Source organism: Rana temporaria, chromosome 1 (assembly GCF_905171775.1).
Source record: "Rana temporaria chromosome 1, aRanTem1.1, whole genome shotgun sequence".
Taxonomy (NCBI): domain Eukaryota; kingdom Metazoa; phylum Chordata; class Amphibia; order Anura; family Ranidae; genus Rana; species Rana temporaria.
In genome coordinates this window covers 659,793,774-659,803,970 of record NC_053489.1, presented here as the reverse complement: position 1 = coordinate 659,803,970, position 10,197 = coordinate 659,793,774, and the positions used below count along the sequence as shown (strand labels likewise).

Here is a 10,197-nt window from a genome sequence, read left to right as displayed (position 1 = left end):
TTGTAAACCCCCATTTATGAAATTTGACCTAAGCACATATATCTGTAGTGTTTACTTATCTCTCTCCAAAGCTTTAAGTGCTGTGTCTTTTTGCTCTGTTCCTTTGTTATCAGGAGAGCCGCTTCTGACAAGTTCTCTGACACAGAAGATAACAGCAGCTGAAAATTTGTGTCGGGAGAGAATTTAGAGGGAATAACAGAGAGCTTATTCACAGCTCTGCAGGCTCCTTTGTTGCTATGTGGAAGAGGGTGGGGTGTGCCTTTCCTCCAATCAGCTCCCACACAGTGTAAGCCCAGACTCCCCACCCACTGCTGAAGCAGGACGAAAGATTTCCAACATGATGTGCACTTTCTAAAGAGTGTAGAAAGGGGAAGACAGCAGCTATACAAGTAAAACTTATGTAAGGAGATTTGTTTCAGCTCTATGCATCATCGGAGGCTGTTCACTTCACTGAGTATAGGAGAGGGTTTACATCGACTTTGAATAAGCTGAATTTATAAGATAATTGGCTACCATGTGCAGCTGCACCAGATTTTGCACTCTAGCTTTAGTAAAAGAGTCTTTAGCACTGGAAGATTGAGGTAGACCATATCTCTCCTCTACCTACCCCTTCCATTATGTGTAGTACTAGAGTACATGAGAACCAGGATTACAATGTAGAGCACGTCCCCGCAGTCTATGTGAAGGAATGGGTATAGAAGATATCCACGTTATCTTGGTAGTTAAGAGGCAGATCTTGCCCGATGTTCTTGGCTCCCAGATAGGCTCCTCCCACAGCCGATGAGTGCTTGAGCCTCAAGAGGCTGAACCGCTGCAGATCGTTGCCATGTTGGCTGCTCCAGGCTTTGTCCAGGACCTGAATAAAACCTGTGCAGAAGGAAAACGAGTTAGTACACCCAAGACCTGTACATCATAATGATTGATCAGCATGCGGAGGCTTGTCCTTTGATTCGGGGACCCACAAGAACTGCAGAAAAAATTATATCCAGCACAGTGCTCCATGAAAATGAAAACAGACAGCAGTGGTTGGCCAAGTTTAGCTATGCAACTCTAATCATTTCCACTGCATCTACCCGTGGGGGTATAGACAGGTGCTGGAGAAAGAATGCAAGACATGAATCCCAACTCCAAGTTTTGTTTGGAGAGTAGGGTTAGAACATCTCGTAGGGTTAGAACATCTCGTAGGTTGATTTTTCTAAGGATATGGCGAGTGGTCATAGAAAACCAATTTAGATTTTGGATTTAAAATTAGAATCTCACCATCCTTCAGGAGGTCCCAACTGTTCCACACAGAGCCCTCAGCAAGCACAGGTAGACCCAGTTCTCCTTGGAATAAGACCTACAAGGAAAAAGACACAATCAGCCCAGGGCCACAGAGGAGAATGATCATCTAAAAAGAAAATGGGCCACCGGAGAGATCTACCCATCCTAATACCCATCATGAACAAGATCTTACACTTGGACCAGATCTAGACAATTGTGGGGCACTTAGAAACAAGGGATAAAGTAGAGCTGCACGATTCTGGCCAAAATGACAATCACAATTATTTTGCTTAGAATAAAGATCCCGATTCTCACGGCGTAAAATCTTTCACATTGTACAAAAAAAATTTGGGCTAACTTTTTACTCAAAAAATTGCATTTGAAAGACCGCTGCGCAAATACAGTGCGATACTTGGCAGACTGCCTGGATTTTTTTTTGTCCCCCTTTCATTTGATGGTTGTCGGCTTCAGCAGAGCAGAGAGAATTTTCTGCATAGAAAGATCGGGAAATACTTTGTCAAGATCGCAACAAAGAAACAAAGGGGGAACTTTTTTTTATGTGCGTTGAATAGAGTTGAGAGGCTTTTAATACTGTCTGTGACCACGTGAGGGAGATTTACCTTCTTCATTTGTCTGGTTTACCGTTTTCAATGAGAGTAAAAGAAAATTTTGGGTTGTCACCAGAACAATAGAGGGGAAATACTCCAATGGGGGTACTAGTTCTGGTGACAACCAGGGATTCCCTCACTTTGAAGTTCACTTACTGTTTTGACTATGGGACAGGAAGTGAAGGAAAAATCACCACAATGGGATATGAAAGTAAAAAAGCGGGGGTTCACCCATACCTTACACATTTTCCCCTTCGCTTCATGCTCGTTTTGTCTAGGGGAATCGGCTATTTGTATTAAAATATGAGCCGTACTTACCCGTTTTCGAGATGCATCTTCTTCCGCCACTTCCGGGTATGGGCTGCGGGAATGGGCGTTCCTTCTTGATTGACAGTCTTCCGAGAGGCTTCCGACGGTCGCATCCATCGCGTCACGATTTTCCGAAAGAAGCCGAAACGTCGGTGCGCAGTATAGAGCCGCACCGACGTTCGGCTTCTTTCGGCTACGAGTGACGCGATGGATGCGACCGTCGGAAGCCTCTCGGAAGACTGTCAATCAAGAAGGAACGCTCGGTTCCCGAAGACCCATACCCGGAAGCGACGGAAGAAGATGCATCTCGAAAACGGGTAAGTACGGATCATATTTTAATACAAATAGCCGATTCCCCTAGACCGAACGAGCAGGAAGCTAAGGAAAAAAAAAAAGGAATTGGTTGAACTCCCGCTTTAAGCTCGGTTCACACTAGCCCAACTCCAAAGTCATGCGCCTTTCAGTGCATCTTTGGAATCTGACTTTGTTGTGACTTTTTACACTTTGTGGCATTAAAGTTGGACCAAAGTAGTGCAGGAACCTTTTCTAAAGTCGTATAGACTTGTGTAGTATCAGTTAAGACAGCTCTCATAGGGTAACATTGAATTTCACATGTCATCCGACTTGGGGTCTCACAAGTTGAATCCTATGTCACATCAGTGTGAAACCGAGCCTAATGCCCTATACACACACGAGCGGAATTTCCATCAGAAAAAAGTTGGGTGTTTTTTCCGACAGAACTCCGCTCAAACTTGTGTTGCATACACAGGGTCACACTAAATTCCGACCGTCAAGAACACTGTGACGTACAACACTACGACGAGCCGGGAAAAATGAAGCTCAATGCTTCCGACCATGTGTGTTTTTTTCAGTCGGAATTCCATAAAGACGATCGGATTTTCCAATAAATTGAGAACCTGCTCTCTATCTTAGTCCGTCGGAAATTCAGATGAAAAAGTCCGGGGCATACACACGGTCGGAATATCCGATGAAAAGCTCCCATCGGAAATTCCAACCATTACTCTATCTAAAATGAAAAAAAAAAAAAAGAAGTTTTGCCTTAAAGGGGTTGTAAAGGTACAATTTTTTTGCCCTAAATAGCTTCCTTTACCTTAGTGCAGTCCTCCTTCACTTACCTCATCCTTCCATTTTGCTTTTAAATGTCCTTATTTCTTCCGAGAAATCCTCACTTCCTGTTCTTCTGTCTGTAACTCCACACAGTAATGCAAGGCTTTCTCCCTGGTGTGGAGTGTCGTGCTCGCCCCCCTCCCTTGGACTACAGGAGAGTCAGGACGCCCACTAACACACAGCTCCTTTCTCTATCTGCAACGTAGAGAGCATCTTGACTCTCCTGTAGTCCAAGGGAGGGGGCGAGCATGACACTCCACACCAGGAAGAAAGCCTTGCATTACTGTGTGTAGTTACAGACAGAAGAACAGGAAGTGAGGATTTCTCAGAAGAAATAAGGACATTTAAAAGCAAAATGGAAGGATGATGTAAGTGAAGGACGACTGCACTGAGGTAAAGAAAGCTATTTAGGGGAAAAAATAAATAAATTACCTTTACAACCCCACTGCAGTTGTACTGCAAAAAAAAAAGGACATACATTTTGTTTGTCAGTTAATTTCTTGAGACCCGGCCATTGTAAAAAGACGGGCACAAGGTGGCTCTACAGGTCTGGGAGGCCGTCTTTTTTACGGCCTCGGGTCCTCCGGCCACTGGGGGGCGCGCGTGCCCGGCTCGTCCCCGTCAGGGAGAGGAGACCAATGCTGTGTCCCTTGTACATAGGGACACAGATCGGTCACCTCCCCCAGTCAGTCCCCTCCCCCCACAGTAAGAATTACTCCTAGGGAACACATTTAACCCCTTCCTCGCCCCCTAGTGTTAACCCCTTCCCTGCCAGTAACATTTATACAGTAATCTGCATATTTATAGCACTGGTAGCTGTATAAATGTGAATGGTCCCAAAAATGTGTCAAAAGTGTCCGCCATAATATCACAGTCCTGACAAAAAAAAAAAACACGCAGATAACCGCCAATACTAGTAAAAATAATAATAAAAAAAAAAAAAAAAAAGTCAAAATTCTATCCCCCATTTTGTAGCTGCTATAACTTGCGCAAACCAATCACTATATGTTTATTGCGTTTTTTTTACCAAAAATATGTAGAAGAATACGTATCGGCCTAAAATGAGAAAAAAAATTAAAAATAAAATTGGGATATTTATTATAGCAATAAGTAAAAAAATATTGTGTTTTTATCAAAATAGTCGCTCTATTTTTGTTTATAGCGCAAAAAATAAAAACCGCAGAGGTGATTAAATACCACCAAAAGAAAGCTCTATTTGTGGGAAAAAAAAGGACGTCAATTTTGTTTGGGATTTTCATTCAAAGCGTGACAGTGCCGAAAGTTGAAATTTCGCCTGGGCAGGGAGGGGGTATATGTGCCCAGTAGGCAAGTGGTTAAAGCAACGCAGTGCCGTATTGCAAAAAATGGCCTGGTCATTAAGGGGGGGAAATACTGTACTTTTCTGCAGGCAGCCTGTAGTGGGTGGAGCCTGTAGTGGGTGGAGCCTGCTGGGCCCTTCCCAGACCTCTGCTCTTTGATTGTGAAGGGTGAGTGGTCTGGGCTCCGTCCCCTCCTGTAGTTTTCTGCAGGTAGTCTGTAGTGGGTGAAGCCTTCTGGGCCCCTTCCACAGTTCTACTCTCTGCACAGTCTATGTACAGCACAGTGATGGCTTGTAACGGGTAATATCTGGGTTCTCAAAAGGTATTTGGGGAACACAAAGTGGATTTATATCCCTTGTGACTTTTGAGGAATATATTTCTATGAAAACTTTAGTGCTTGAAGTTCTCCTTTAACCACTTGACCACTGGGCACGTAAACCCACGTAATAACCAGACCAATGTTCAGCTTTCGGTGCTCTCACAATTTGAATGACAATTACTCAGTCATACAACATTGTACCCAAATGAAATTTTTGTCCTTTTTTTTCACACAAATAGAGCGTTCTTTTGGTGGTATTTAATCACTGTTGGGTTTTTTATTTTTTTGCGCTATAAGAGAAAAAAGACTGAAAATTCTGTAAAAAAAATGAATTTTTCTTTGTTTCTGTTATAAAATTTAGCAAATTTTGTATTTTTTCTTCATTCTTTTGCATAAATGTGAAAGATGAACTTACACCAAGTAAATAGATACCCAACATGTCACCCTTCAAAATTGCACACGCTCGTGGAATGGCGCCAAACATCGCTACTTAAAAATCCCCATAGGCGACGTTGCAGGGTATTGTGGGGTATTGCAGAGTATTTTGGGGTATTGCAGAGTATTGGGGGTATTGCAGAGTATTGTGGGGTATTGCAGAGTAGTGTGGGGTATTGCAGAGTAGTGTGGGGTATTGCAGAGTAGTGTGGGGTATTGCAGAGTATTGGGGGTATTGCAGAGTTGGGGCAGGGATGGATGGCTGGATCTGTGACTGCATTTGTCACAGATCCAGCCCACAGCAGCTGCTGCATCCGCTCTCTCCCCTCTCCTCTCACACTGTACCGTTCGGTACAGAGAGGGGAGGGAGGAACCGGGGTCATCACATGACGCCGGTTTGTTTACAAGTGATCGCTCCGTCATTGGACGGAGCGATCACGTGGTAAACCGCGTTACGGACATTCCCGTGTGCACGCCCCAGAGGACGTCCTCCCAGAGTTAAGCAACCGCCTTGTAGACGTATTTCGTCTATAGGGCGGTTGTTAACTGGTTAAGATCTGAAGAACAAATCATTTTTAAATCAAAACTGCCCTTTTTTTTTAAATGAAAGTTTAACAAATAACAGAATAAGAGTCACCTTATCAACTTTGGGAAGTACAGCAACAACATGACGGGCTAGGATCTCACCAGCGCTCCGAAAAACCCAGCGGCACAGAGCATCCCCCTTATTGGCTCCTGGAACGAAAGAAGTAATGGTTACATGTCCAGCACTACTTACTATAAATTCTGCTTCACTTCAAAGTGAACCTGTCATTTAAAAAAAAAAAAAATCACACCGCAAAGGGCACATGCCAATAATGACAAATATCATTTGTGATAGAAAAAAATATATATTTTTTGATCGGTTACAGACCGCCCCACGCAGATATACTGTAACAGGGCGGCCCTCCTGCGCGAAATCATGTACAGGTACGTGATTTCGTGCACTGGGTTTGGGACGCGTGCGCACTGCCAGCGACCCGCTCCGATTGGACACAGTGGGAGCCAATCAGTGGGTCAGGACAGGCAGAACGGCGGTCTGCCTATGTAAACAAGACAGACTGATGTTCTGTGAGAGGGGGAGATGAAGATCCTGTCATTTAAGCCTTTGACCGCCCCTGATGCCAACCCCTTCCCTGCCAGTGTCAGCGCATTTTTTTTTTTTTTTTTTTTTTAGCACTGATCACTGTATTCATGTCACTGGTTTCCAAAAAGTGTCACTTAGTGTCAGATTTGTCCATTGTAATGTTGCAGTCCCGAAAAAAAAAAAAATAATCACGCTGGCCGCTGCCTTTACTAGTAAAAATTAATTCAATAAATCTATCCCATAGTTTGTAGACGCTATAACTTTTGCGCAAACCAATCAATATACGCTTATTGGGATTTTTTACCAAAAATATGTAGCAGAATACATATTGGCCTACATGAACATGTTTTAAAAGGTTAACTTATCTTTTAATAGAGACCAAATAACATTTTAACCACTTCCCGAAAGACAGGCAAAGCGCGGGCTTAGTTTGCCGGGAGGGCATCATATGCTGTCCTCTAGATATGTGCAATTCGTTTAGTTCCGAATTCGTTTTTAACGAATTATGACAAATTCGTTAATTCCAAAACTTCGGAATTTTTCAATTTCCGATATGTCGGAAAACTGAAAATTTGAAATTTCGGAAATTCAAAAATTTGGTTAGGAAATTCGGAATTTCAGAAATTTGAAAATTCAAAATTTAGATAAATTCGGAAAGTCAAATTTCGGAAATTCCAAAAATTCTTTTTTTTTTATTCCGAATTTCCGAAAAAAGCAAAAAAAGAAATAAAACTAAAACAAATTTTTCGGCAGTGCACATGTATAATGTCCTCCCATGATCGCGCCCCCTCTGCTGCACACAGGCGGCGCGCTCTGTGGTCGCTGAGTCTTTTGGATTCTGCTGATCACAGATCAAGGTAGAGGACCAATCACAGTTGCCCTTTACCACTTGATCAGCTGTGTCCAGCGACAGCTGATCACAATGTTAGCACAAGTTGGTTATCAGCTTTTCTTTCCTCATTCTGACAGCATGAAGAGGGGAGAAGAGAGTTGATTACCAGCCTGTGTTAAAGGGACATCTACACTGATAATCAGGGCACCGATTAGTGTCCTGATTATCAGTGCAGTCCCAACAGTGCCCATCAGTGCTGCCATCTAGTGCCTCCTCCTCAGTGTCACCTATCAGTGCAGCCTCATTATTGCAGCCTCAGTGAAGGAGAAAAATTACCTGTTTGCAAAATTTTATAACAAACTATGAAAAAAAAATGTTTTATTCAAAATATTCTGCCTTCTCCCAAATGGAGATTAAATACCACCAAAAGAAAGCTCTATTTTTGTAAAAAATATAAAAATTTCATATGGGTACAATGTTGCACGACCGTGCAACTGTCATTCAAAGTGTGACAGCGCTGAAAGCTGAAAATTGTCCTGGGCAGGAAGGGGGTGAAAGTGCCCGGTAAGCAATCGGTTAAAGTGGTTCTAAAGCCTGAAGGATTTTATGCATGAAGGTAAAAAGCCTTCAGTGTGCTGCTCAAAACCCCCCCAGCCCCTCTAATACTTACCTGAGCCTGATCTCGATACAGCGAGGTGTACGAGAACTCTGGCTCTGCGCAACTTATGGACACACAGAACTGGCTTGGGAGCGAGCATGCATGAGTGCCCCCATGTTAAGTGGCTTGCTATGGTGGCCACTCAGCAGGGAAGGAGGAGCAAGGAGCCAGGGGGACGAGGAGGAGCAAGGAGCCAGGGGGACGAGGAGGAGGAGCAAGGAGCCAGGGGGACGAGGAGGAGGAGGAGCAAGGAGCCAGGGGGACGAGGAGGAGCAAGGAGCCAGGAGCCAGGGGGAGGAGGAGGAGCAAGGAGCCAGGGGGACGAGGAGGAGGAGCAAGGAGCCAGGGGGACGAGGAGGAGGAGCAAGGAGCCAGGGGGACGAGGAGGAGGAGCAAGGAGCCAGGGGGACGAGGAGGAGGAGGAGGAGCAAGGAGCCAGGGGGACGAGGAGGAGCAAGGAGCCAGGGGGACGAGGAGGAGCCAGGAGCCAGGGGGACGAGGAGGAGCAAGGAGCCAGGGGGAGGAGCAAGGAGCCAGGGGGAGGAGCAAGGAGCCAGGGGGAGGAGGAGGAGCAAGGAGCCAGGGGGAGGAGGAGGAGCCAGGGGGACGAGGAGGAGCAAGGAGCCAGGGGGACGACGAGGAGCAAGGAGCCAGGGGGACGACGAGGAGGAGCAAGGAGCCAGGGGGACGACGAGGAGGAGCAAGGAGCCAGGGGGACGACGAGGAGGAGCAAGGAGCCAGGGGGACGACGAGGAGGAGCAAGGAGCCAGGGGGACGACGAGGAGGAGCAAGGAGCCAGGGGGACGACGAGGAGGAGCAAGGAGCCAGGGGGACGACGAGGAAGAGCAAGGAGTCGGGGGACGAGGAAGAGCAAGGAGTCGGGGGACGAGGAGGAGCAAGGAGTCGGGGGACGAGGAGGAGCAAGGAGCCAGGGGGACGAGGAGGAGGAGGAGCAAGGAGCCAGGGGGACGAGGAGGAGGAGGAGCAAGGAGCCAGGGAGACGAGGAGGAGGAGGAGCAGCAAGGAGCCAGGGAGACTAGGAGGAGGAGGAGCAAGGAGCCAGGGAGACTAGGAGGTGCAGCCGCCATGGGGACGAGGAGGAGGAGCAGCCAGGGGGACGAGCAAGGAGCCAGGGGGATGAGGAGGAGGAGCAAGGAGCCAGGGGGATGAGGAGGAGCAAGGAGCCAGGGGGATGAGGAGGAGGAGGAGCAAGGAGCCAGGGGGACAAGGACGATCAGAGCTGTTCTGTGCAAAACCATTACACAGAGCCTTTACAATCACTTTAATCATTTTGATACCTTCTGCCAACTTCGTGCAGAATCCAGCTATGTTGGACTTCTCAAAGTCCCGGTACAGGTGGGTGAGAATACCAAACCGATTAGACACCTGTAATTAGAGAGATGAACAAATATCACTGGATTATTACACTATAATATTAACATGAACAGCTGAAGTGTCCCTAATTAAAGTGGAACTAAACCCATTGTATTAATTTCTCAAAACGGCTACATACAGTATAAGGCATCCCATGAATGATAACAGTTGAATGCAGAATCAGCTGTGACAGTTAACAGTTAAGTCATCTAATGGCTGGTGTCATAACTGATCACATGTGCAGCACCGTGGCTAAATTTTGCAAATACACATCTGAAGTCTCCCAAAAGCATGAGGGGAAATGTGTTCTGGTCTGATGAAACCAAGAATGAACTTTTTGGCCATAATTCCAAAAGATATGTTTGGTGCAAACACAACACTACATATCACCAAAAGAACATCATACCCACTGTGAAGCATGGTGGTGGCAGTATCATGCTTTGGGGCTGTTTTTCTTCAGCTGGAACAGGGGCCTTAGTGAAAGTAGAGGTAATTATCAACAGTTCCAAATACCGGTCAATATTGGCACAAAACCTTCAAGCTTCTGCTAGAAAGCTGAACACGAAGAGGAACTTCATCTTTCAGCAAGACAACGACCCAAAACATCGATCCAAATCAACAAAGAAATGGCTTCACCAGAAGAAGATTAAAGTTTTGGAATGGCTCAGCGAGAGTTCAGATCCGAATCCCATTGAAGATCTGTGGGGTGATCTGAAGAGGGCTGCGCACAGGGGATGCCCTCGCAATCTGACAGATTTGGAGTGTTTTTGCAAAGAAGAGAGGGCAAATATTGCCAAGTAAAGATGTGCCATGCTGATAGACTCGT

The 10,197-nt window shown here is 45.7% G+C and overlaps 1 protein-coding gene across 1 annotated transcript in view; it reads right to left on the bottom strand.

Annotated features, from left to right (window-relative positions):
- Positions 1-553: 553 nt before the first annotated feature.
- The window catches only part of NAGK (N-acetylglucosamine kinase), a 28,347-nt gene continuing 18,703 nt past the window's right edge, over positions 554-10,197 (bottom strand). The window contains exons 7-10 of the mRNA XM_040335528.1: positions 9,296-9,383; positions 6,019-6,116; positions 1,261-1,339; positions 554-867 (exon numbers count right to left, since the gene is read on the bottom strand). Of these exons, the coding sequence (XP_040191462.1) occupies positions 677-867; positions 1,261-1,339; positions 6,019-6,116; positions 9,296-9,383 (456 nt within the window). The 3' untranslated portion in view covers positions 554-676. The remainder of the gene's footprint in view (positions 868-1,260; positions 1,340-6,018; positions 6,117-9,295; positions 9,384-10,197) is intronic.